The sequence below is a fragment of the Hyperolius riggenbachi genome, chromosome 3, assembly GCF_040937935.1.
Source record: "Hyperolius riggenbachi isolate aHypRig1 chromosome 3, aHypRig1.pri, whole genome shotgun sequence".
Lineage (NCBI taxonomy): Eukaryota > Metazoa > Chordata > Amphibia > Anura > Hyperoliidae > Hyperolius > Hyperolius riggenbachi.
The window spans coordinates 148,439,216-148,467,104 of record NC_090648.1 but is presented as its reverse complement, the minus strand read 5'-3'; the positions used below and the strand labels follow the sequence as shown (position 1 = coordinate 148,467,104).

At 42.4% G+C, this 27,889-nt stretch overlaps 1 protein-coding gene and 1 long non-coding RNA gene across 7 annotated transcripts in view; one reads left to right on the top strand and one right to left on the bottom strand.

The window, feature by feature from the left end:
• The window catches only part of CERS3 (ceramide synthase 3), a 185,285-nt gene that overhangs the window by 74,913 nt on the left and 82,483 nt on the right, over positions 1-27,889 (top strand). For all 4 annotated transcript variants that reach the window (XR_011030243.1, XM_068275106.1, XM_068275104.1 and 1 more), the window contains one exon: positions 6,537-6,654. Coding sequence is in view for 3 of the 4 variants with exons in the window: in XM_068275106.1 (XP_068131207.1) it covers positions 6,537-6,654 (118 nt within the window). In the remaining variant the exon portion in view is untranslated. The remainder of the gene's footprint in view (positions 1-6,536; positions 6,655-27,889) is intronic.
• On the bottom strand, positions 11,160-27,872 carry LOC137563092 (uncharacterized). Of its 3 annotated transcripts, none has more exons than XR_011030245.1 (3): positions 27,738-27,872; positions 25,102-25,149; positions 11,160-11,241 (listed from the first exon to the last, which is right to left on the bottom strand). It is a non-coding gene; the product is annotated as an uncharacterized lncRNA (long non-coding RNA). The 3 variants fall into 3 exon arrangements; XR_011030244.1 differs by lacking the exon at positions 11,160-11,241 and adding an exon at positions 14,879-15,501; XR_011030246.1 differs by lacking the exon at positions 11,160-11,241 and adding an exon at positions 21,362-21,450.

Here is a 27,889-nt window from a genome sequence, read left to right as displayed (position 1 = left end):
TATTTGCAGTGAGCTGTCACCCATCCCATAGCAACAGTACACATTGCTTGACTGTAGTCAAGGGGCACATCTGTGTAAGTTCATGCACTGAACTTTAGCCCTGTGGATTGAGTCCCAATCCCTACATGTGACCATGTGTATAAGGACGCATTTCCACTTGAGCGGAAACCGCCGCGAATCCGCAGAGTTTCCCCGCAGGTGGATAGTGCGGGAAAACTCTGCCATAGGGTGCAATGGTAACACCGGCCGAATCGCTGCCGCTAGCGATTCGGCCGGCTTTTCCATCCGAATCGGCGCGGGAGGCTGCGGATCCCATAGCCGTGCTATGCACGGCTGATGGGATTTGTGTGCTTTCCCCGCAGACCCGGAAGAGCCGGCTCGCGTATCGCAGACGCGCGCTGCTCTAGTGGAATCGCGCACTGAAGGTCTGACCTTAAAAATCAGTTCTTCATGATAGCTTTGGCTGACACTCTTGAGACAGTTGTGTATTGGAAATTTTCCTGCGGAGGGGGGTGCAGGGAGGGGAATAAGGAGGCTTCCTGCAGTGGGAACTATAATCAGTCATCTGCTTTCTTTGGGTGGTACATTATGCTAAGAATTATTTTATTCTAAATGTAATTTAATGGGAATAATAGGAAAAAAATGAAGAAAAGTTATCATTTCCTCGTTCTTCGGTCATTATAGTTTTAGAATGAAACCTTCTACTGTGGATACAAACTACACATTTTATTTGCCCATTTGTCCCGGTTATTGCAAAGTTTAAATTATATCCCTAGTAAAATTTATGGTGACAATATTTTATTTGGAAATAAAGGTGCATTTTTTTCAGCTATACATCCTTCACTAATCACATGCCCATAATTTAATAATAATATACCCTCTTGACATACATATTACATTTTTTTTTTTTTAGCCCCTAATGTATGTAGGTGTAATTTTACGATTTGGCCACAAGATGTCCTTGTGCATTACTTCCTATAAGTGTACAATAAGTACGCTTAATAGGAAGTAATGCATTACAGTGGAAGTGAAGCAGGCAACTCATTGATGCCTGTGATCATGGTGGCCTAGAAGGGAGATTAATGAATGGGAACTTTTGTTAATCTAGCGTTCAACGGCGGGAGCGAGCGGGAGGCAGCGCAGCGGCACCAATTGAAAATGATCACTGTTCTTGAATAAAAACAGTAATCATTCTAGACGGACATACACAGATTGGCTCAGGGGACTTTTGTCCCCTGCCTCCAATCCCCCTGGCATTCGGACCATCGCTTCCGCCCACACAAATGGTTAAAGATTGCACAGACGTGAGCGTCATGTCCCTGCTGCTGCAGTAGCACCTGCCGCGGTAATGGTTAAAGAGAACCCGAGGTGAGAATGATATGGAGGCTGCCATATTTCTTTCCTCTTAAACAATAGCAGTTGCCTGGCAGTGCTGTTAATCTTCTGACATCAGTAATGTTTGTCACAACCTTGAAACAAGCATGTGGCTAATCCAGTCAGACTTCAGTCAAAGTACCTCATCTACATTATTGGTCATGGTCTATAGCTAAAATTATTAGACACACAGGATCAGGGGGACAGCCAGGAAACTTGCATTGTTTAATTGGAAATAAATATGGCATCCTCCATATCACTCTCACCTTGGGATCCCTTTAAGATGTTAGCAGGAGGTCCATAAACAACACCTGCTTCTGCCCCTTCCTATGAGCTGGCGGAAGAAGTTGAACAAGGTCAGGTGATAGCTTTGTGCAGTGGAATAAACTCCCACTTTTCTGGCGGCTCCACACTTTGTGCACAAATCTTTGGGTCATGTGACTGACTACCAAAGGGATTTTATCTGGAACAGTGGCACCAATTAGAAGTGTAATCTGCTGAGATGCATAGACTGCTGTTGCGTCATTGGGATATCGCCTGTTTGCGGTCTGCCCTTTCCATAGTACAGAATGGACTGCTCAGTGGAGAACTGGGCAGCTCATATGTACACTGGTTCAAGACTCAGCTGAAGCAATGATATGTTTAGGCAACATTTGTTTGAGGTCTGTACTTTGATGCTGGAAATACATGATTCGTTTTTTCCGGCAGATTTTCTGGCTAATCGTTTTTCCAACCGTTTTTCTGATCTATTTCCATTCTCTTCTATGAGAAAATAGATCAGAAAAAGCGATCAAAATCAGATCGGACCTGTCGGAAATCATCTATCAAGCCATCTATCTGCCAAAAAAACTCATTCTGTTTCCTGCATTATTCTTTAATGCTCTGTTCACAAGGTAAGTTGGTGTCTGCTAAATAGTACACCAGAATGTGTATAAGCAGACAAGCATAGGGCTGAATTCTGACTCTTATCCGGAGTACTTCTGTATGCCATGAATTGGGGATAATGCATATGATGCACTCAGTAATGTGAGGATGGAGACAGGGCTGCTGGAAAAGAGTAGCACAGGTCTGTTTTATTGCTTCAATTTATGAGTTGTACATTACTATTTATAAGTGAAGGGAACAGGCGTAATTAAAGGAATGCTAGAGCTTGCCGTTCACGCTCAGGGTTATGTAGACTAGAGTACATGCTGCGCACAGCTGCTGTCAGAGGTGACTGTACTGCTAGGATTCCAACTCGAGAGCTTTAAGAGGTATTCTGAGCAAAATGTAAAATAAATGTTTTACCAACTAGCATGAAAGGTTAAAGCCCACGTTTCCTAATCCTGCTCTTAAAAATTAAAAAAGGGACCCACCCCCATAATCACCTAACAGGAGTCCCCAGCTCAGATGACGTTACCCTTCTTTGCACCTTATTGACTGTCTGATGCTGCAGCCATAACACAGAACCCTCCTATAGAGAACATTGGAGGGAGGTGGAGTGGAAGAGGAGCCCTGACTCCCCACCCTACTGCTTCCCATATCTCCTTGCAGTATGTCCCACAACCGCCCGCTCTACCCATCCCTCCCACAGGATATAAGGGAGAGGGAATGTGCAGGGCCAGATTTACCATAAGGCATTGTAGGCACGTGCCTATAGGCGCCTGATGATGGAAAGGTGGCCCACTCCCTTCCTCGAGCGTCTCCCTCCTTCCCTGTGCAGAGTCCTGATAAGAGTGTAGATGAGAGGTTACTCATCCTGCTCTATGCATTCCACTGACGAGATCTCCCTTCAGTCAGGGGCACCTCTATCTACTTAATACTGAGGGTACCTCCTGGCTCCCTAATGCTAAGGGACACCTGTAGCAACCTATGATGGGCAAGGTAAGGGAGAAGTGACAGCTGGGCACGCCAGCACACTTGCAGTGCAATTTGATGGAAGTTTGTAGGTTCATGGAAGGTGAAGTCTAAGGTGCCAGGATGAATCCGGGCCTGTGCGTGGCTGTAACAGCCACACCCCTGCTCCAACAGCTACAATGGGAAAGGATGACCAGTGAGTGCTCCATACTTCCCTGTAAAAGGACCGCAACCAGCTTGCCCATTGCTCTGACATGTGGTCCTTCTCTAGAAGGTACTGGGATGCTGTCTGGAAGACTCAACATGATGCTCTAACGGGAATTCAGTGGGAATAATGAGGTGTTTAATTCTTAATTATTTTAAGTAGTGAGGTGGGAGGGAAAAAAGGGGGGAAAAAAGTAATTATTGTTATTGTGGATATAGGATATGATTTGTTCTTTCATTTGTAATCTCTTTTTCCTGCAGAAGCTGTTGTGAATAATGCTTATACAGTAGAATCCCTTTATAGTACACTTTGCTATATCATAAGTTTACTATATCCGGATTGGGCATACATTGTATATTCGTACAGGCACATGGTCGAACCCTGATGACCGAGTTTACTATAGCTAGGGTTTTACTATATCAGCGTTTACTATAACGAGATTCTACTGCTGCAGTTGCCATTTTTGAAGTTACTGTTTTTCTACTCTTGCCTATAACATATAATGCCTGCCGAACCACTAACTGATATCAGCCGCTGGGATTCAGCATTGTCACTGGGGCATTACATTCTCCTTCGTTTCTGTCCTACATACAGGAAATTAGGAACAGCAATAAAAACGTGATGGGAGTGCCTCGCTTAGCAAATATGGTTGCATCTGTTGCTGTCTCTCTTGGATAGATTTGCTTACTTCTGTAGGAACAGAAAGTGAGGGAAATTCTCTTATAGGGATGCAGAAACCCATGATAACTCAAATGAAAATGTATCCTCTTTCTACTCTATAGCCTAAATGAAAATAAAATAATTTTTTTCCTGGACTTGTGGTTTGTGTGGTTATGTGCCAGATACTATTGGCAGACTTGCCGATGATGTACTCTGGTGAGTCCAATAAAGTCCGATAATCGGGTGACTATGACGTCGCCTGACCCAATTGCATTTAGCCCTAGGCAGGGTGTTAAAAAAACTGGCTTGGGTGATATCACCCTGCAAGTTCTTTACACCCTATCCTGTTATACTTTTCATGCTGCCAGGAAGGCATGCTTCCCGTCAGACATGAGCGTTAGCTTATACCTGCAAAAAGCATCCCCATTGGACCACTGTCTGGACCATTTTCATTGGCTCAGACAGTGGACCAAGAGGGACCCCCCGGTGGGAGCTTCAGCTTTGACGGAGATCTCATAAAAAGGAATTACAGTGACACATGCTCTAGAATTACAGCGTAGGGAAACTTGCGGCGGGTCTTCATCGGTGGTATGTAAATTGCTAATGGGTGACAGCACAGCTACGCAGGAGGCTTCTGTCATCGGTGGCAACCCGACGGGGAGCTCTGGGGGTCTTCTTTTTAAATGTGATGACCTCCATATGCAGCAGCAGAAGATGGTGGTGGATGTTCGGTGGGTGTGCACACATATGTGTGGGGAGCAAGGCCGTGGTGCTGAAGGACAGCACCACAGGGTAAAACCTCGCTCCCCATCACCCAGAAAAAGGGAGCATTGCTCAGGTTTTCACCTGAGTAATGCTCCCTAGCGATTGGCCTTCGCACAAGTGAAACTGCCAATAGGAATCCTCGTGCGATTGCAAGGTGATGAGTAGCTTGCATCTGCAAGCTACTTATCACCTGGTATAGAATCGGGCCCTATTCGTGTTGAGAATATCAATTGTGTATTTAGAGCAAGGACACACTGCACCATGTAATCTCTAATGAGTTTTACACATATTCCTATGGAGAATCCAAGTTCTGTGACAGTGGAAGTTTGGTTGAAAGAGCCCTTCTAACATGGATGGCTGTATATTCGTTTTTCTGTTGTGAAGACATTGCATTACGGCTGGAGAAATTAGTGCCATAGGAATCTATGTGATCGTTGAGTAGAAGTACATATATAAAGAAATTGCAATGCAAATGCAGGGTGCAACCTGGTGCTTCATGCCCTGCTTAGGCCAGGTTCACAGTAGAGCCTTGTGCACGATCTATAACAAACTGTGACCTTGAAATGTATTCTAAAGCTGGCCACTAACGGTCCAATTTCTAGCGAAAAATCGTTCGATCGATCAGAAATTCTGATCGGACGAAAAATCGTTCACTACACCATCAACTAACCAATCATTGCTTCCTATCTATCACGACCACCAAGAAAATCCAAATTTTCGTTCGACGAAAATTCATTCTGGCGACATTTTTTCCACTCGTTCATATTCGATTGTGTCCACCAATGGAGATTATTTACAACCAATCCGATCAGAATTTCTGATCACTCGAACGATTTTTCGCTAGAAATTGGACTGTTAGTGGCCAGCTTTAGATGTTGGCAGCAAGGCTTGGGGAGGGGGGGGGGGGGGACGTAGCCAGGGACTTCGAAAAGAAAGACCTGTATGGGATAATATCTTTATGGCAATTAGCGTGCATAGATATAGATTAATAGGACAAGAGGCTATTCTGGCAACGAGATGCGGAGAAAGTCACCATTCTATTTGATAATTTATTATTGAATCGGATGCAAGTCGGTGCTGCCAAAAGCATTCCCTTTAATGGCATGCGGCATCCATATGTGTTACCTTAAAACACGTGCATTAACAGTGACAGTAAAGCATACTTTTTAATTGTGTGGCGCGTGACTTTCCTATTCATTGAGTTCCTGCTGTTACAGGGAATGTATCACCCACTGTAATCCTAGCCTTAAATATGAGTACAATTGCACTTTAAACATTCCATTTGTCCAAGCTGGGTTTTTTGATTGAAGAACTAGAATTTTCAACTAGCATTCTCTATACTTGTTCTGGTCCTCTGATTCAGAAATCGCAATAAACTGAGTCAGCTCAAAAAACAGGCAAGAAGCAATTTGTAAAGTAAAAGAGCGATGGCAGTTTTCATATTCTGTTTGGTAAAATTTTTCAGGTTTTCTGACAGTTTTTTATTTAAAAATAAAAAGACCAAAAACCTGAAATGTCTACAAGGTTGCAAACTGATATTTTTTTTGTTTTGTTATGTTTTATACTTAATGTAATAAAGGATAGGTAGTTTCTGTTCAGGCATAGGCCTGCCAGGAACTGCCTGTCCCTGCAGAGTTAATACTGTTGTTTGGTACGATATCAGTCTTATTTACTTTATGTGACCTTACTTTTACAGGGCCATTGCTACACCTGTGGCCAGAGCCATGGGGATTACGAGCAAAGTCCGACTAAAAGCTCCATTCAATCCAATCCTGGAAGATTTTTATATCAAGGGATCCAAACACCCATCTCAGGTAAGTGCAGGTATCAATTATTAGTGCTGCTGTACAACAATTGGCCTATGTTTAAAAAAATGCATATATTTCTGACTGGAAAAAGGTAAATGATGTGCTGACTTGCCAGTGCATTACAGACAGTAATATTTAAAGTGGAAGCAAGTCCACAGAAATGAAAATGTTGGTAATGCTTCATACTATGCAGTTTTCCTACCATCACTCTGCTAATAATTCAGCAACACGTGCCTCAATCGTGCCAGAGCAGGTCCTTGAAGTCAAGTTACATTTCAGTTGGGACCTGACTGCTGGCTTGCCCATGTGGATGGCTTCTGGGCTATAAATGTGTAAGTTACAGTTTCACCTCTGTCATTAGTCTCTAGTAAATGGATAAGTTAATGAGGTTAGTGGTCTTTAGTGGACAGACCAAGCTACATGCAGATATATGGAAGTAGTTGTACAGGCAAAGAGAGCAACCCAGCTACCATAGTTCTTTCTCTTGGAAGTTCAACTGGCGTGTGTGTGTGTAGGGGGGGGGGGGAGTGATATTTAGAGGCGTGACATCTCCTGTTATGGAGAAAGTAACTGGCTATGAAAATCCAAATCTGGCATGGATTAATATAGCTCTATGGGTAGGATTTGAAATGCCCATAGTTACAGGTTGCCCAAAAAGTACTACCCCATAGAGCCATGTTAATCCATGCCGTGCACTGATGAGGATCAACCAATCTGAAACAGACTGTGTGCATGTTGGATTAGTTTGGCTATGTAAGCATACACATTGTTGCTTTCCAGTGGTTCTGGAGGTATGTTTAGCTTTAAGTGACAACAGAGATAATTTGCATATTCAGCAGTGATGCATTGTGGGACATCCCTGAGCTTGCTCCAACCTGAATTATCACAAATACAGTACCTTCTGTTTTAAGAAGGCAAATTTCTGACTTGCATAGCATTTTAGTAAAGCGACTATTTGGTCGCTTTCAGCCTCTTACACACTCCTAGGCATTCACCATGAGTTTGCTGATCAATATGTAAATCTAGTTGATTTAATTCTAGCTACTTCATGGTTAAAAAAAAAATCCCCTGTATCCACCTTTTATTAGTGCCAACTTTCATCCCTGGCCCAACAGGATAGGAATAGTACGTTTAGGTTAAGTCATTTCTGTTGACTCTTGTACTATTGCTGCCTGCTGTGGCCCTAAATGACCTGATTGGGCCACACACATTCTGTTATGTTTGTTCATAGCCTATGCTTCATTATCAGTGAGACTGCTGATGTCTGGTGAATGGATGTTCAGTAAAGCGCTAGACTCTGATGAATGGATGCATTCCTTTCTCAGTGAGATCTCGGTTAGGCCACCCATCAGCAACCTATGGATAGAATGGCTACATCATGTGTTCTTTGAAGCTCAGCCACATCAGACCGTAAAAAAAACTACACCCACATTTGCTCACTGCTGTGCACTATTATTCTTCTGAAGCTGGCAATACACTTATAGATTGCCACTCGATGTGGCAAAACAATCTATTCCTCTTTTATAGGAATTGATTCAGAGGATTCCATCGTTGCCACATAGTACATCAATTTGCAGTACATTCCCTGTTGGCATCTATTGAAAATTGACCAGACAACAGTGTCGATGACCTAGATTTTCCATTCTGTCCGATCCATACTTGTTGTTGATTTGTGGTCAAAACCAATTGAAAATTGGTTGATGACATTCTGGGGGCAATCCATCTCCAGCAGATTTGATCACAGTGATCCACTTTGGGTAGTCGAACAGGAAAATCTAAAATTGATATGTGTAAGGCCACCTTAAAGGATACATGAGGGCAAAGAATGTTGTGCAGCTTTACTTACCTGGGGCTTATTCTAGCCCCTAGAAGTCTCTGTGTCCCTCGTCACAGTTCTGCTGTCTGCTCCGTACTAGCTGGCACCTGAGCAAGGTCAGCGGTGTCAGCAGGTGTGTGCACTCTCATGCACAGCACTTGCATACGTAGTGCTTTGCCTGTGTAGAACGCCTCCAGCAACAGGAGCGCAGGCAGCACGCCGACTCGGCCGGGTCGACAGCCGCTGCAGAAGGCTAGATGACAGCGGAACGGTGACGAAGGGACACAGAGGCTTCTAGAGGCTGGAAGAGGCCCCAGGTAAGTAAAACTACACATCATTCTTTGCCTTCATGTATCCATTAAGTGTGGTCCTAGTTCATTATTATTATTATTATATTTCTCATGTCTGCGAGACCTTGGATATTCCCCGACTTATCTGCTTGGTTTTTTTCATAATTCAATGAGAGTACTTCTAGTTAAGGATGACTCTATAAAGGAAGGCCTGTATATGATTTTGTGTAAGACTCGACGTTCACACAGGAAAAAAAAATGCCTATTAACATGTAGGTCCTTAGTTAAACCTAAATATTTAGGGGATGTCTGAGATTATATGGACATTATGTTTATTATATACCTCTTAGCGTGTCATAAGTGTATAGATAATAGAAAATGAGCAAATGGATTTATAGCATATGCACCAGAGATGGAATGATATCAAAAATAGATTGATATACGAGTATTTGTGTTTAGGAGTATAAACAGTAAGCAGAGAAGGAGAAGCAGCTAAGTGTACTGGAAAATGCAGTCAACAGACAGAAATGCTGAGTGTGTGACAAAATTACCGAGGACACTGAACTGCATAGGGTTACACAAAGCTTAATTTGTTAACACCAACAAGAGGATGGTCACCTAGAGGAAGGTCCTACACTGGAAATGCTTCAACTGACTGGTCTGGTGTGAAGAGGAACCAGTGAAGGAAACTTAGTACACAGATTTGTGTGTAACCTCAGCACAGTTAATGTCAGCACAGGGACTCTAGTGCTTCATTTACTCTTATGGAGCACCACAGGGCTTTCCACCGAGGAAGCACAGAGGCCAGAAGTGCGGCTCCAGAACTAGCACATTACTGCAGAGCAGTGTGTCTCAGCATTTTTACAGAATGAACCCCATGTTTACCAAATACCCCCTGTTGTGTGTACCATCTCAAATTACCCTTGAAGCCTATACATTATGTTTGTTTAAAGAAAGCTGTGACGGGGACGGAGTAGAATATGTATGAACAATTAACCCATTAGGGGGAAGTCTTTTGGATGGTCCAGAGGCTTCCCAAATTCTTTTTGAGCCCATGGTTCCTTGACGGGACCCTTTTCTTCTTTTGACCACACTCCCTTCCATCTGAGTGTATCCGTACTGGGCATGCGCAAGTAAGTTGTACGCATACTCAGTAGAACACAGCACGTGTTCATGGGGGACATAAAACTATGCACGAGCGGCTTTGTTCTACTGGCCATGTGTGAACCTTACTCGCAAATGCCCAGTATGGATGTGTTCGTACGTCTTTGGAGCAAAGCCTTGAGAAACCTATTTGACACGCTAATATATGTAGAGGGACCTAGTGATGGAACAGTGCACTGCAGGAGGATCCGGGAAGCCTCTTATCAAAAATTGTTTAAAGCGCACCTGAATTGGGGAAAGTAAGTTAATTTTTACTTGGTTCTACTTCCAGTCCCTCAAAGTCTTTGAGGCCCCTAAGCGTCCACTGGAACCCCTCCGTTGTGCAGCTGTCACCCCAATTAAACTCTCCTACCCATCTGCGTTGCACGCTATGGCCCATGGACTGCCCCAGTTGCAAGACTATGTAACAGATTGAGGAGGCCCCCATCTTGGACAGCTCATGCGCCATAGTGCTTGACCCAGTCGGGTTTAAAACTTGAATTAGAGTGACTGCAGCACAACAGAGCGAACCCTGAACCCAGAACACAGTGAGGGGCCTTAAAAATTTGGGAAGCCGGAAGAAGCCCCACATAAATATATATCTATATTTCTATTCAGGTGTGCTTTGAGCAAAAGCACAGTAAGAAGAAAAAGCAAAGGATCAGGGCGTGAGTGATCTTACAAGAGTCAAAGACCAGATCAGCCAGGTTATAAGAAATTTTTTTTGCTGTTTTAATGGAACAAATTATTCTTTTTGTTTTGGTAAATTACTTGGATTTTATAAAGTAAACCCTTCTTTAGATGTATAGGTAGTCTCCCTGAAGAGACCAAAACAGCTTTTGCAGCATTACAAAAATGAGCTAGGAGAGAGTTCTGCTTCTTAGATAAGGAGGGAATGCTTGAGGACTGCACCCAGTACTTCAGTTGCTAATGCAAAACAGATATTCCAAAATCTATTAACCTCACAACAAGAACCAGCAACAGTGGTCCTTATTAGCAGGAAGTCCACACCCTTCATAACACAAGTCTCAATTGAGAGAAGTCCCAGCTTTTCTGGCATAAAGGAGTTCTAAACCAGTCTTCGAAAGTTCGGTTATTTGGTTCTTTAATAATGAAGATGGAAGACTTTGCTAAACTGGGACATAGTGAAAATACTCAAAAATACATTTTCTTTGTGTATGATTCATCCATATTTTTATTTCAGAGCTTGCTATTATTAACTAGCATATGCATCCTCAGGGCTGCTTCTCTCCTCACTGTTTCTCAAGGGCTGCTGCAGTGTCCTGTGTTCCATAATCAGGTTTTATTTACATGGCCAAGTAAAGGTTCCTTTGCATGGGTCAGCTATTTAAAAATGGTTTAGACATTCAATTAGTGTGAATAATTGTTATGAAATTGAATGTTACCACAAAAGGCAGTCAGATTTGTAGGCTAACCGATTGAATATCTGTATGGAGCAAAATCAATCTGGAGCAAATTTACCAACTTGCTTGAATGCATTTTTGATCAAACTCTGAAACTCAGTCAGGAGTTATAAACTATCTTCAGTGCAGGAAACTATTTTAGCAAGTTTTTAAATCTTCTTCAAACAATTTGTTTCACTTGAACCCAATATGACCAACTCAAAGCAGACCTACCTGAAAATAAACAATAATCAGTTGTAGGTTTAGTAGTAATGATAGACGTTTCCTGGTGTCTTGTACCCTTTACCCTTATTTACATTGTAGGGAGTTGAATTTGATCTCTGAATTTTGCATATCAGCCATGTCAGTGTAGTGTAAAATCCAGTTCATTCAGCTTCTAATGTAAAGAAAGTGAGTATTGAAGGACTTTAGGGATAGACCGTTTTGGGGTGGGGAGGGCTGGTTGCCTGAGTGCCCAATGCAGTGCAAAGCTAAGTAGCTGCCTATTGCATAATTAGATTTTAATTTCAATGAAAACATCATAATAATCATTAAAAATCAAAGGCCTTCTTGATTCAGTTTTTAACTTTTTATCAAGCTTTGACTGAGAGAGGCTAATTTTTCTTTCTTATTCCACATTAGTGTGGAGAGAAGGCACTGGCGGTAACTGGTGTTTTTCAGCTATGAACATTATTGAAAAGTACTGTACAAAGCATGTAGAGGTGATCCGTATTGCCTTAAAGAGGATCTGTAACATCAAAAGATCCCCTGGGGGGTACTCACCTCCGGGTGGGGGAAGCCTCCGGATCCTAATCAGGCTTCCCACGCCGTCCTCTGTCCCACGGGGGTCTCGCTGCAGCCCTCCGTGAAAGATGACGTCAATATTTACCTTCCCGGCTCCTGCGCAGGCGCTCTGACGGCTGTCGGCTCCGAACTACACGGAAATACCCGATCGCCGTTGGGTCTGCTCTACTGCGCAGGCGCAAGTTTCCGGCGCCTGCGCAGTAGAGCGGACCCGACTGAGATCGGGTATTTCCGTGTAGTTCGGAGCTGAAAGCAGCCACAGCGCCCCCGCTGGAGCCAGCAAACGTAAATATTGATTTTACAGTCGGGTCTGTCGCCGGCTGTTCCGAGGGCTGCAGCGAGACCCGCGTGGGACAGAGGACGGCGTGGGAAGCCTCATTAGGATCCCCAGGCTTCCCCCACCCGAGGTGAGTACCCCCCAGGGGATGTTTTTGAGGTTACAGAGTCTCTTTAAAGCAGACCTGAACTGTAAAATAAAAGTCAAAATAAACATAGACATGTGCTACTTACCTCCCGCATAGTCTACTCATCAATCTCTTTCTCCTCTCCCACATCTTGTTTGTCCACTGTGATCAATGGAATTCTCTGTCCTAAATATGGAGATGACCTCGTAACCGCTTCTGGGTCAGAACTCAGTCAGGCCTCATTCACATTAGGCAACGCATATTGCGATGCGTTTGGGATGCAAGCACACCCAGTCACACTCAATCTGTATTGCTCTGCTGATTCCATTCATTACAGTGCATGGGATCATAGATACGCTTTGACAAAAATGCGTGCAGCAGTGCGATAGTGTATCGCTCTGCTGTGCAGCAGGCATAGTCTGAATGTTGGAAGTGCTGTCTATGCACTTCTGATGTTCTTGCTGATCGCACACCATACGCGCTGCCGTGTACGTTACACTGTGGCTGGATAGTGTAAAGGTTAAGAGCTCTGCCTCTGACACAGGAGACCAGGGTTCGAATCTCAGCTCTGCCTGTTCAGTAAGCCAGCACCTATTCAGTAGGAGACCTTGGGCCAGTCTCACCAACACTGCTACTGCCTATAGAGCGCGTCCTAGTGGCTGCAGCTCTGGCGCTTTGAGTCCACCAGGAGAAAAGCGCAATATAAATGTTATTTGTCTTGTCTTGTATAGTGTGAACGAGGCCTTAACCTGTTATATCGCCCACTTGAGTCATATGGAAACATGGACAGTACCTTGCACAAAAGTTGTCCATTCAGTTATAACTAACAGCAACTTATATAATGGAAATTGGCCTTAAAGAGAACCTGTACTGAGTAAAATTATTTAAAATAAACACATGAGGTAAGTTCAAATGGACATTACATAGTTACCTTGCCATCAGTTCCTCCTAGAAGCTCACCATTTTCTTCTTACTGTGATCCCTTCCAGTTCTGACAACATTTTGTCAGAACTGAAATATATCAGTTGCTGTCAGTTATATATCAGTTGCTGTCAGTTACAGCTGAGAGGAGAACTGATGTGTCCATGTTTCCCTATGGCTCAAGTGGGCGATGTTACAGTTTAACTGTGTGCTGACGAGAAAGCTGTTATGGGTAATGGCTATTTTCAAAATGGAGGACGGAGAATTCCATTGATCACAGTAAACAAACAGGATGCAGGAGAGGAGAAAGAGATTGAGGTGTAGACTACATGGAAGGTAAGTATGACTTGTGTATGTTTATTTTGACTTTTAATTTCAGTTCAGGTTTTCTTTAAGGCTTCAAGTTCTAGCTACATCTTGTTGTAACTGAAAGGAATCGGCGTTAGAACAAAATGGTGAGCATCTGAGAGGAACTGATGGCGAGCTAAGTATGTCATATTTATTTGCAGGAACATCATGTGTTTATTTTAAATAATTTTACTCGGTTCAGGTTGCCTTTAAAAGTGCCCTTTAATAATGCAATATTTTTTTTTTTTAGGACTACCAAAATACAGGAATACTTAAAATATTCAAAGTATGTTTACGAGGGATGATCAGTGTGATGCAAATAATTTCTCCTTGCATTCAAATTTCTTGTAAATGTTATGCAGCTTGAATTTTGACCTATAAAAATTGTCAAGAAGTTATTCTGATTTCAAGCTGCATATAATTTACATTAAATCGGAATTCAAGAGAAATGATTTGCATCTCATTGATCACCCCAAATATTCACTCAGTTTGCCCTTCTACTGCATTGATTTTTTTAAGATTGTACAAAAACGAATGTAGTATCGTGTCAGGCATGTCCATGTAATATTTTGGTTGTGTAACAAGCTAATCAGCATAATACTATGCGGTGCTTAAGGGCTTGTTTCCACTGTTGTGACGCGATTTCGCCGGCATTCCGACGCTTGAAAAACGCATGCGGATGCGTTTCCGCATGCGTTTTTACCCGCGATTTTGCGTGCGATTTCGCATGGCAGGGTGCCATGCGAAATTAACCATGACACTGCCAGGGCAAAATAAAATTGAAAAAGGTGCGAAATCGCACGCGAAATCGCGGGTAAAAACGCATGTAACAAACGCATGCGTTTTTACTATTAAATACATTAGCGGCGATTCGCATGCATTCCACTCGCAGGCGAATTCGTTGGCTCTTTTTTGTGCGTTTTTTTACCGCTGAAAAAAACGCACCTCAACAACGCTACAGTGGAAACAGGCCCATCCACTTGCATTACATGTGCGAATCTGCATGCGTTGGACGCATGCAGATTCGCGATAGTGGAAACGAGCCCTTATAGTAGCAGTAGATTAAGGGGGATTGCAGGCCCTATCAGGTCAAATGGGGTAAATGTAAGAAGGTGAGAGAAGTCTAAGGAAGTGTTCAGCTCTAGGCTTCTTAGATTGCATATATTGTTGAGTCTGATGGCATATTATGCTGAGAAAACGGCCTGTGGTTAGATGGGGAGGGGTGTACAAAATACAGGCTGCAATGAAACCACAGTGAAAATAGGGTGTCAGCACCCACCCTTTAACTTCATCAAAGCTTAAATGCCTAGTTAACAAATTATAGGAAAGGTTTTTTTCTTTTTTCTTTTCATACAGTAATTACATAGAAGAAAACTGACTGTCTACAGTAGGGCTATTTTAACCAAAAATAACAGTGTAGAGCTTTAGGTTCCACGCAGCACAGTATGTTTTTTTTTCCTTTTCCTTTTCCTGTATTGCTACTTGATGTCAGGCTGATCCTCTGTTCATAATACATTTTGTATCTCTGAGCATGAGTGCTGAGCAGGTGTTCGGACTCTGGTCTGAGGCAGGGATCGTACTTGAGTCCATGGAAAATGGCACCATTTTCTGTGGCTGGCCCTTTGTGTTTTTGGCTCACATCAGATGACAGCCGCTGACTTTTGGCAATAGGAATCTCACACGATATGCAGAAAAAAAGCAACAAAGCCAGTATTTTTTTTTTCCTGCAAGCAAAAAAACGCACGTTGTCCATAGGGAAGCATGTATGTGATTTCACATTGTGACAGAACGCATGCGACACCCCTAAGTGTGATCCCTGTCTGACTGTAGGCTGTGCGCTTATTGCAGGTGTGTGACGCCACAGATCTCCATAACAACCAGCTTATCTGCTATTTGTTTTGACAGATAAGTGTAACCTTGCCACTGTACCTCATTGTTGCTCAGTGAGACCACTCGTAATGATGGGCTAATAGGCATGGGAGAGGACGAGACAGATTTATTTGTTATAGCATCCCTTATGTAAGGAGCTTTTCATATAAAAATGTTCTTTTATGCTTCATACAGGTAATGGACAAACCATCATTACTGGTGACAGTCTTATGTTTGTACATCTTCTGTACCCAACCCTGCCTGGGGTGATTATTATTATTATTATTTAGTATTTATATAGCGCCAACCTCTTCTGTAGCGCTGTACAGAGTATATTGTCTTGTCACTTAACTGTCCCTCAGAGAGGCTCACAGTCGAATCCTTACTATAGCCATATTATGTATTTATTGTATTCAAGGGCCAATTTAGGGGGGAGCCAATTAACTTATCTATATGTTTAGGAAACTCGAGTCCCTGGAGGAAACCCATCAGACACAGGGAGAACATACAAACTCCGTGCAGATGGTGCCCTCGCTGGGATTTGAACCGGGGACCCAGCGCTGAAGGGCAAGAGTGCTAACCACTATGCCACCATGCTGTAGCTGGTTACAACAGGTTGTTGCAGTGGATTTAGGCGCAGAATGCTATTGTATTCCCCAACAGTGGGAGGCTTCCTATTACTTTCCATCTCTCCTCTCCATCGTTCAGTAGATCCCACTAAGCAGAGAGCTAATTATGCTTATCTGTTAGGTGATCATTCATATTGTTCCCCATGTTTGTTTCTTACTTTGTACAGCGCCACGGAATATATTGGCACTTTATAAATCAATAGTAATAATAATTAGATTGGGCCCATGATCTCAAATCTGTTCATATGCTTACAGATTGCGCTAACAGAGAGCCAAGTACTTGGGAATAAACTTTTAGGGCCCGTTTCCACTATCGTGAATTCGCATGCGTTTGCCGCATGCCAATTTGCATAGACCATACAAGTGGATGGGACTGTTTCCACTTGTCAGGATTCCTTTACGTTTTTCTGTGCAGAAAAAATCTGCACGCCAGAGCCATCAGAATTCGCATACCACATACCGCTATGCAAATCGCATACAATGCATTTAATAGGAAATTTGCATGCGGTTTTGGCATGTGAATTTTCATGCGAATTCGCATACGATTTCGCATAGAATCAATGGGAAAGCACACAGGCACTGTCATGGTTAAATTCGCATACATTGTCATCCATGTGAAATCGTATGCGAATTCGCATGAAAATTTGCATACAACCGCATGCGAAATTCGCCTCCGCATACAAATTTTTACTGCGGCGATTCCCACCGCACTAGTGGAAACGGGGCCCTGAAATGTTTAGTTCCACTTCAAGAGCTCATTAATATGTAGAAAACGTAGCTGGACGTATATTTGTGTGTAATAAACACAGTACACTTGCCTGTTTTATAGATTTGTGCGTCAGCCCCGTGTGTACATAAAGTTGCTGCCATATTGCTGGATCAGTCAGCAGTTTAACGAGGGGAGGTTCCTAGTCTCTGCTATTTATATACTCACACTTCAGAGTGATGCTTCTGGTGTTGTGCAATGCTGTGATGGGAAGTGATCACATTGCAGATTAAAGTTTTACATGATTATGAAAGTGTGTGTGGCCATGGCAGTTCCCTTATGCAAACAGCCACTGTGTCCTGACATACAAGCTAACCCCACACGTGCCTGTGCTTCCACAATTCATAACCAAGATTATTACAATTGTATGCATTTATACCTGCATGGCAGTTGTCCCTGATTCATTGCCATCCCTATATATCTGAGTTTCTTCTTTTAACCTTAAGCCTTTAATCTTAGATATTTTCAGGACTACAAATAAATTAAAGGATGCCTGAAGTGAGAGGGAAATGGAGGCTGCCATGTTTATTTAATTTTAAACACCAGGCAGTCCCCCTGATCACCGTTTCCCGCTGTACCTTAATGGTAGAATCTCACAGTAGCTCCAAAACTTTTTCCTAGCATTTAATTTGCACTGAGATGTTCACAGTAAATAAAATCCATTACTTTATTTGAAATGTTGGCAGTATTCACTGATTAGCCAATTGTTAAACAGCCTCTCTTATATTGGGCTCTGTTCACAATAAGCAGGTCGGTAAAATAATTTTGTACATACAGCAGGACACCAACAGACTAAGCAACGGCTTGTGAGACGAAAGTCACACGAGATTCACCAGTTGAATAGCCGTGTATGCCGTGTGTATGGGCCTTAAAATCCTGAGCGGTATGCCCGACACTGTGTCGGGCATGCCGCTCTGGAGGTTTTAATAGCCTCAGGAGTCCCCCAGGTGAAACCTATTAGATTAAATGCAATCAGAACGTATTAGCTAGCAGTAGGCTAGCTAGTATTGGTGTATTGGTGGCCAGAACCCCCCGATTTCCCCCGATCCAGCCGCATATACATTACCCAGCCTGGTTCCAGCGATCGGCGCAGCCTCCCCGCACAGCTCCGGTCTTCTCTATGGGGAGGATCAGGACTGCGCATGATGTCGTGACGTCATATACGATCCTCCCCATAGTGAAGACCAGAGCTGTGCAGGGAGGCTAGCCTAGTGCTTGTTAATATGTTCTGATTGAATTTAACCATTTACCGCCATCCTAACGTATTAAAACGTCATGCTTACCGCTATTAACAGCAACATGACGTTTTAATACGTCGCGCATTCCCGCCGCTGCTACCGCCGTGTGTCCGCCGCTACCGCCGCCATTACCGTCGGGATCCCGTGCTGGGCGATTGGGGAAGAGGACTGAACAGTCCTCTACCCAATCGCAGTGCCTGGAGTGAATGGACGTGACCGCGAACAGCGGCTACGTCCATTCACATAAACAGGAAATGTAACAGTTTAATAAAGTGTGTAAAAAAAAAAAAAAAAAAAAGTGAACACGTCCTATGAGTGTTCACCAGCGCCATCTTGTGGCCAAAAAGTATATTACACTTACAAAATACATACATTTTCAAGTATATACACATCATTAATAAAATTACACTTACAACCCTCCCCCCCAAAAAAAACACTTGTAAAAAAAAAAATCAGCTTAAAAAAATAAATAAATAGTTGCCTTAGGGACTCAGCTTTTTTTATTCTATATTTTATGGGGGAAAATTAATTTTAATTTATTACATAGGGGCTTGTAATTATGGCCAGAACAAACAGAAAAATAACCACTTATATTTCAAAATAATATACTGTCGCCATACATTGTGGTAGGGACATAATCTAAACGGTTTAATTATCGGGACCACTGGGCAAATACAACGTGTTTGTTTTATCCACAGGAGAATGTTTAATTTTAAAACTATAAAGGCTGAACACTGAGAAATAATGATTTTTTTTCTTTTTTTTTCTGTTTTTCTCATTAAAATGCATTTAGAATAAAAAAATTCTTAGCAAAATGTACTATCCACAGAAAGCCTAATTGGTGGCGAAAAAAACGAGGTATAGATCATTTTCTTGTGATAAGTAGTAATAAAGTTATTAGGGAATAAAAGGGAGGAGCGCTGACAACTGAAAATTGCTCTGGTCCGTTAGGATAAAAACCCTTGGGGGTGAACTGGTTAATAGGTTTCACCTGGGGGACTCTGAGGCTACAAAACCTCCTGAGCAGCGTAATGGTCAGGAAATTAAGTGGGGCAAACACAGACACACAAGGCAAAGACTGTTAACTTCTCTCCTTTTTATCTGCTTTCAGATGTAATTTTTAAATTGCCCACACCTGTTACTTGCCCCAGGTGAGTTTAAAGGCGCATCAAATGCTTGAAACAATCTTATTTATCCACAATTTTGTCAAGCAAAACATGTTAGTCTATTATTATTATTATTATTTAGTATTTATATAGCGCCGACATATTACGCAGCGCTGTACAGTGTATATATATATATATATATATATATATATATATCTTGTCACTAACTGTCCCTCAAAGGAGCTCACAATCTAATCCCTACCATTGCCATATGTCTATATTATGTAGTGTAAGTACTGTAGTCTAGGGCCAATTTTTTTAGGGGGAGCCAATTAACTTATCTGTAACTTATCTGTATGTTTTTGGAATGTGGGAGGAAACCGGAGTGCCCGGAGGAAACCCACGCAGACACGGAGAGAACATACAAACTCTTTGCAGATAGTGCCCTGGCTGGGATTCGAACCAGGGACCCAGCGCTGCAAGGCGAGAGAGCTAACCACTACGCCACCGTGCTGCCACCGTCTAGCAAAACATGTTACTGCAATACCTTTTTGTGAGAAATACTTGAATTTCTGGTACAATTTCTGGGGTGCCATAATATATATATATATATATATATATATATATATATATATATATATATATATATATATATATATATATATATATATATATATATATATGTATATGTGTATATGTATATGTGTATGTATGTATGATCCAGCAGACCTGGGTAGTTCCCTTGTGCCTTTTGTAACAGCTGCCCTAAAAATCTGTCAATTGGAGGAATGGCTTAAAAGGGGGCAGTAAATCCTCTTTTCTTCATGAAGCATTATAACAACTGATGCAAATGGGACCAATTAGCAGATCCCCTCCAACCTGATGTAGAAGTATGATAATTAGAGAAGGACTATCTCAATTCTCCAATACTGAAGTGACCAGATACTTCTGCCCAGTCAATTAGTTTGAGGCTAAGTTCACAGTGGGACGTTAAAGTTGCGCGTTAAAACAGCATTTAACGCAGAATAACTCACTGCAATGAAAAATCAATGCCCTGTTCACAGTGCACACGTTGCGTTGGTGTCTAACGCTGCACGTTAAGTAAAAGTACTGCATGCAGTGCGTTATACACGTTATTAGCTGCGTTGGACTGTTTGCACATGCTCAGTAATGACTTGGAAGCATACTTTTCATTGCCTGTATTTTTTACTGTATCTGCTGTATGTGACGGTAACGCTGCGTTGCCACTTTTTGGGCGCGTTGCGTTGTAAGCTTGCGGTGCGACTTTAACGTGGCATCAAAACGCAACGTCCCACTGTGAATCTAGCCTGAGGGACTGCTACTCTATTATCCATAATTGTAAATAGTAAAAACAATCAAAGACCAAAAACACTCCTGGGAGCAAATGTTGGCCTCATTGCCTGCAGGATTTAGCTCAAAGGTTTGGCAGCCCTACACGGATCCAAACCTGCCTTTCACAACCATAACTTCAAATCTTTGAATCTTTGAATGTTTCTAAGGCTGAAGCCTTAGAATTACGGTAAGTACAATGCGCTTGTTAAATATAAAGCAAACAGAATTCAGCATCAGTCTCAGCTGCTTAAATCACTGTCTGTTATTTTAAAAACCACTTTCCCTGCTCAACGTCTCAACCCTTTCTTCTTTATGAGCAAGCTGTTGTGGGTCTTTTTTTTTTCCTTGTCGCTCACCATATTTACATCATCACAATCAAATATGTTCTTATTTTATGTAAAGGTTTGGAAGTTGTCTGTATGTGGCCGATAAGGCAAAGGAAATCGCCACCTAATGCTAATCCTTGAACAAACTACTCACAGTCCAAAAAAGTGTTCCCATACAATGCTGAACCTTGCAGTTTACCAGACAGAAATTCAAATCAGTTGCTGTTGAAAGTAATTTATATTTTATAAGTACACTTTGCCGTTAAGTCCAAACTGCATTTTAATATTCAGTGTTATGAGCATTAATGAAGTCATTAGAGTTATCTGTTTCTCCATGGTAGAATGGCTTCAGACGAGATAAGCTATACAGCACTGTACTGTATTATCTGCAGACAGGACACATTATGTTAAACTGTTGGCAGTTGTGACATGTGCAGTGATAATTTTTGAACTTCCTATAATTACTATGACAGTATCTGATTCAGTGTGGAATGTTTTATCTGTCTTGCTGATACACTGCAAGCCAAACAACTGGCTCACTTTCTGGCAGGAATCCTGTGCATGTTAGCCGTTACATATGTTTAAACTGCAGTGACCTTGCTGTGACTTTACAGTGTGGAAGGCCCATATGGTAGATAATGTTGTGTGCTGAAGTTGCAGTGCACCAAAAAGAATTCTGGAAAAAAAAGGGAACCAAGCATCATTTTTAACTCTCAGGGCAGCTCAAAAGCAAGTTAAAAATGAATGCTAAACATGTGGTTGATTATGAAAGAAAACTTTCATTTTACCTCATCTTTTTACATTTTTAGGGTTAATTTCAGGCAGAATCCTTCTACTTCCTGTACTTCCTTGTCCCGGCAAGCCGGTCTCAAGCAACAGAAGATGGAAGTCAGATAAGGACTCAATTAATTAGACTTGATTGCCCACGAGCTTAGATCAAACAACCCCATTAAGTATTTGGGAGGGGGTGAGTGGAAAGACTTCAGATAACATTAGTCAAACTTAATGAATTTTACACCAACCCTGAATAATGGCAGTGAAAAGGGAGCAGGAGGGTTAACTTCTCAAATATGGCGGCCATTTCAGCTATTTGAAACAAGGAGCTGCTAATATTCCTTTAAGTGTACCTCTGCTTTTTAATGCATCACACAGTGTGTCACAGTTTCCAGTGTCCCCTGTATCTTGACCCAGCTTCAACAGTCCCAATGTGTCAGTGCATTCCCAGTGTATCACAGTATTTTAGTGTCCCCTGGTAGTTTGTGCTAGCTATGTAGAGGCCTTGTAGTGTTTACATGCTTTGCCAGTGCCTCTTGTAGCGTGTCCCCAGTTTTGTGGGGCTACTTATATTGTGTTTCAACATGGATACATCCTAGGCATCGCCTAAATGTAATGTCAAATGACTGAAACTTAAAGAGAAACCGAGGCGGTGCGACAGGGGGGCAGATGGGACACAGAAACCTGTTCCCTACCTCATGACATGCCTCTGTGTCCCTACCTCCCATGCCGCTCTGTGTCCCCACCGCTGCACTGTAACCCCTCGAAATTGACAATGATTGTCAATATTCCGTAGAGTAATGAGAGGAGAGGGATTCCCTGCTCAAAACACCCATGGGGGTGTTCTTGCAGGCCTTCCCCAGCTGCCATTGGGCAACTCTGTCTCTCCGTGACTGCACCCCCTGCTTCTTCCCCGCCTCCCTGCACGCTGAGAGAGAATCTCTCTCTCCCTCTCTCACCCCGGAGGTCGTGAAAGTATGGAGTTGCAGGCCAACGGAGCAGCGGGGATTGTGGCTATCTTAACCTCGCTGGCGTTATGATTATTTCCAGATTTAGGGTCTAAAAGACATGCAATTTTTTTTTTTTTTACAAGCTTTTAGACCCTAAAAACAAGTAAAAAAACATACCACAGAGGGATCTGCAGCAGCTCCTGCATATAACTCACTCAGGCACAGGATTACTGCTCTGAACTGCGGATTTTCGTTCGGAGCCTGAGTCGGGATTACCGCTAAGGAGGTTAAGAGAACTGGAAGAAGAGAACTTCAGTGCCATCTAGAGGAGGTAAATGGAATACAGTGTGTCAAACACTGACACGTGGGGATAGAAATGCTGCCATATTGCTGAATTGAGGCTCCTTTCACACCTAACAACGCATGCAGGAGCCGTTCTCCTGCAGGCGTTGACTAGCCTGCGGCTGTCGTCGGGAATCTACAGTGCACCGCTGAGTAGCGGCGGTAGTATTAATTAACACGACTGGAAAACGCTGATTCCCGACGGGAAACTGCTCCCGGGTGCGTCGTACCGCAACGCATCGAAACGCAGCGTCGGGTGTGAAAGGTAAAATGAAAGTCTATGGACTTTCCTTTTACCTTGGATAAAAGGCTGAACAAAAGGCTCTGGTGTGAAAGAGCCCTAGTGGACCTGAACTCTGGCACAGGACAGAAGGAAAACCGAGAGAAATACACCCTTTATGTATTTTGAGAGTTTAGCCTGTTTAATTCTACCTCATTTGTGTATAATCACAAGTTGATTGTGATTTTGACATCCCTTGTGTCACATGACTGCCATGTCAGATAAGGCAGATAAGCTCATTTGAAAGTACAGGATGCTAACAATAACCCCGCTGATCTTTGGAGTTTGGCTACGAACTCTGGCGTTCAAATTATACATTGGGCGTCACTATAGCTGCAATTAATGTTGCGATCTATGCCATGCACATTACCAGCCCGAGGCCCAAGTTTCTTGCTTTGTTCACACGTACACTATGCCTGCCTTATGTAATATTAAAGGGATACTGTAGGGGGTCGGGGGAAAATGAGCTGAACTTACCCGGGGCTTCTAATGGCCCCCCGCAGACATCCTGTGCCCGCGCAGCCAGTCACCGATGCTCCGGCCCCGCCTCCGGTTCACTTCTGGAATTTCTGACTTTAAAGTCAGAAAACCACTGCGCCTGCGTTGCCATGTCCTCGATCCCACTGATGTCATCAAGAGCGCAAAGCGCAGGCCCAGTATGGTCTGTACCCGCGCTGTACGCTCCTGGTGACATCACCGGGAGCGAGGACACGGGCGTGCAAGCGCAGTGGTTTTCTGACTTTAAAGTCAGAAATTCCAGAAGTGAACTGGAGGCGGGGCCGAAGCATCAGTGAGTGGCTGCGCGGGCACAGGAATGTCTGCGGGGGACCATTAGAAGCCCCGGGTAAGTTCAGCTCATTTTCCCCCGATTCCCCCTACAGTATCCCTTTAATTAATGTAATATTGGCTAGCAGATCACCGGGTGCATTGCTTTCCTCTCTTGCAGATTGGGCATCTGCCGCTGTTTCTTCACTGATTGCACTTGTGGAATTTAGCATGGTCCCCTCCTCATTTGTAAGAGTATGTTGCAGAGATGCAATATGGCCACAGAGGATGGTGCAAAAGACATTAACATGAAAATGATTTCTAACAGGACATGTTTGGTGAGTAAATGGAAAAGGTGCATGCAAAGTTCAGGTTGGTTGTAAGCAGAAAGTGAAATAGAGATTTGCTTAGTTTTTACATATTCCGAGTACAGCATCGTGATAGCTGGAAAATTTGCCTGTATAGTCACTCATGTTACATATTGTACAGACATGCAAAGCGTTCAGTGCAAATTAGAATGTGGTTTCCAATGTCTTGCTGTGTGTGTGCGCGCTCATTAGTGGGCACAAGGCAAAGTATGGCATATTGAACAGTATGGAAGTGCATCCTGAATATGCTTGATTAGAGCCTGTTTTGCACGCAGTGAATGGTGCAGCTCATTTTGGGAGCCATCATAATTATCTGTAATCATTTGATGCCATTATTATGCATATTCTTATGAAACCAGTGCCCATAAAATAGTAAAATATAAATAAGACCATATAACCTGCACACTCCTATGGAGGCTTGTGTGAACAGGTCTGCGTTTTGTAAACTACCAGTGAAAAACAAAAATCAGTTTTGGCAATCTAGAAAATGTAAAATGATGATGACTATGGCCTCAATTCACTAAGATCATGCTGGAGATAAGGCATGAGAAAACTTACCTCCACATAAGAGAGAGTTATCTTCTCTCTTCATTCCTTAAAGAGAACCTGTAGCGAGTAAAATTATTTAAAATAAACACATGAGGTAACTTCAAATGAACATTACATAGTTACCTTGGCATCAGTTCCTCTCAGAAGCTCACCATTTTCTTCTGACAATTATCCCTTCCAGTTCTGACAACATTTTGTCAGAATTGAAATATATCAGTTGCTGTCAGTTACAGCTGAGAGGAGAACTGATGTGTCCATGTTTCCCTATGGCTCAAGTGGGCGATATTACAGTTTAACTGTGTGCTGACCAGGAAGCTGTTATGGGGTAATGGCAATTTTCAAAATGGAGGACAGAGAATTCCCTTGATCACAGTGGACAAACAGGACACAGGAGAGGAGAAAGAGATTGATGAGTACACTACACAGCAGGTAGTATGACTTGTGTGTGGTTATTTTGACTTTTAATTTTCAGTACAGGTTTTCTTTAAGTTACCTCCTCTGTAGTTAAAGCGGAATATAACCCTGCATTTCAACTTTGCTCTAAAACATTATTTACAGCATATTATATGCAACCAGCATTTTTTTTTTTTTTACTAGACCAGCATTGGAAGGGTTAAACACAGAGGTTTAAAGTTCCGTGGAGAGATATGCAGAAGTTCAGATAGATACATTTAACTAAATAGAATGTAACAAGTGATAAATGTTACACACTCTTTGGCTGTCCTCCAGCTCCTTCTCAGTCAGAGAGAGTGAGTAACATTCCACACTTAGATACATTTATGTAAACAAAATGTATCTCTGTAATGCGTCTGCAGTTCTCTCCAGGAACTTTAAAGCTCTGTGTAACCCTTCGAATGCTGGTCTAGTAAAAAAAAAAAATGCTGGTTGCATATAATATACTGATGTCAATATGACATGCCCTATTGGTACTGAGTCAGGTTTTATATACCTGGTAATATCTTAATTAGTCAATCTTAAAATGGCAGCACGCTATAAGTGTTACTCATGCAGTGAAGACCATAAATATGTACAAAAGTCGTATACTGCAGGGGTCCTTGCTGATCCCCCTCCACTCTCCCACAATATATGAGTGGGGTGTAGCTATCCCACAGGTCGACTAAAATGATCACTGCTAAGAGTGGTACGGACCTGAGCGTGGTCGCATGCTGTGAAAATATAGATCACTTTAGCTATCCCTTCATTGGTACTGGTCCTGTTTACCACCCTTTAGGGGAGGCTATTTACAAAGTGCTAGAAAATGTGCATCGTGCTGTACATAAAGACCCTAATGAGATCACATTTCACCACAAAGGCTTCTTCAGAAGGTGCTATACATATGTTACATAGTGCTATACATCATACACATCACCACAGAGTTAAAATCAAAATATGCCCCCCATATATCAAAGCCCAAGTCAGAGCTATCTGCGCTGTGTTCAGTGACCATATTTATACTAAGGAGGCAGGAAGAGGAGGGATTCATCCCCATAGGCCATGCCCATTGTCCTCGGAAAAGTTACGATCTTATATATATCAAAATATACATTTTATGAGTAGGGGACCGTCATCCCCATCCTCGCTCACCTCATCCCACATCGTATCCTGGTGGGGGACTCGCATTAGGCCCCTCAACAATCCAGTCTGCATGGTGAACGCGACAATGCGTTCCACTCGGGGTGATGGGGGTGGAGTTTGCGTGTCAAATGGCCGTACGTGTCACTTTCGCGGCCATGGGTACGCCTGCCATGCGAGCGGGTACGTCATAGACGGCGCCGCCCATCCAGTCTCCGCATAACATCCTTCTGACGGAGAAGGGGGGAGGCGACCAGGCGCATCTCCTCCTGGAGGTCCACACCTCCGTTACCATAACAATGCACACATATAAACATCACGTAATAGAGATGCAGTTGTTAAATCTTATTTCAAGGGCACCTCAAAGATTCGAGGGAGGGAGGAAAAAAGGACACAAGGCATGTAACCCCATATGGAATGGGGATGATAAATTACATATAAGCGCAGCAATATAAATGCATAAAAATGTAATATATATATATATATATATATATATATATATATATATATATATATATATATATATATATATATATATATATATATATATATATATATATATATATATATATTTATTTATATATATATATATTAAGGTCTAAGGGAGACCGAAATGTCCCCTCTATAATGTACAGAGCGCCTGATCTTAGTGGAATAGCCTACTTATCCGAAGGGCTACCATCCATTGATATATTTACTAAGGAAGCTAGGGATTTTTTCAATGCAGAAAACATTGAGTGACATGGATAGGGAATCTGGAACGAATGATACAGATATTGAACCTGTGTTTTGTTGATATTTTCAAAACCTATAAAGAATTTGTGAGATCCTCATGGGAAGTAGCATCCTTTAGTGTTTATCTAAAGGAACACATTACAGTGAGAGGCCTGCGGAATTTGACTTAACTACACTCTCACACTGACGATACACAGTTTTTGACTGGCTGGGATGAATTAAAAACAAGACAGACCCTTGAGCAAATGAAATATTTACATGACTACGAATTAGAGTGAGACTGTCACTGTATCCGATATATATAGGTAGAAAAAAAAACGTTTTGTAAGAAATAATACCTTTTAATGGCTAACTAATAGTTAAATGATGCAAGCTTTCTGGGATCTAGTCCCCTTCTTCAGGCATATTTCCAGATGTAAGCTGAAGTAAAACACTGATGCAGATAAATGGTAAACACGAAGATGACAGTTGGGTTGGTTACTGTTTATCC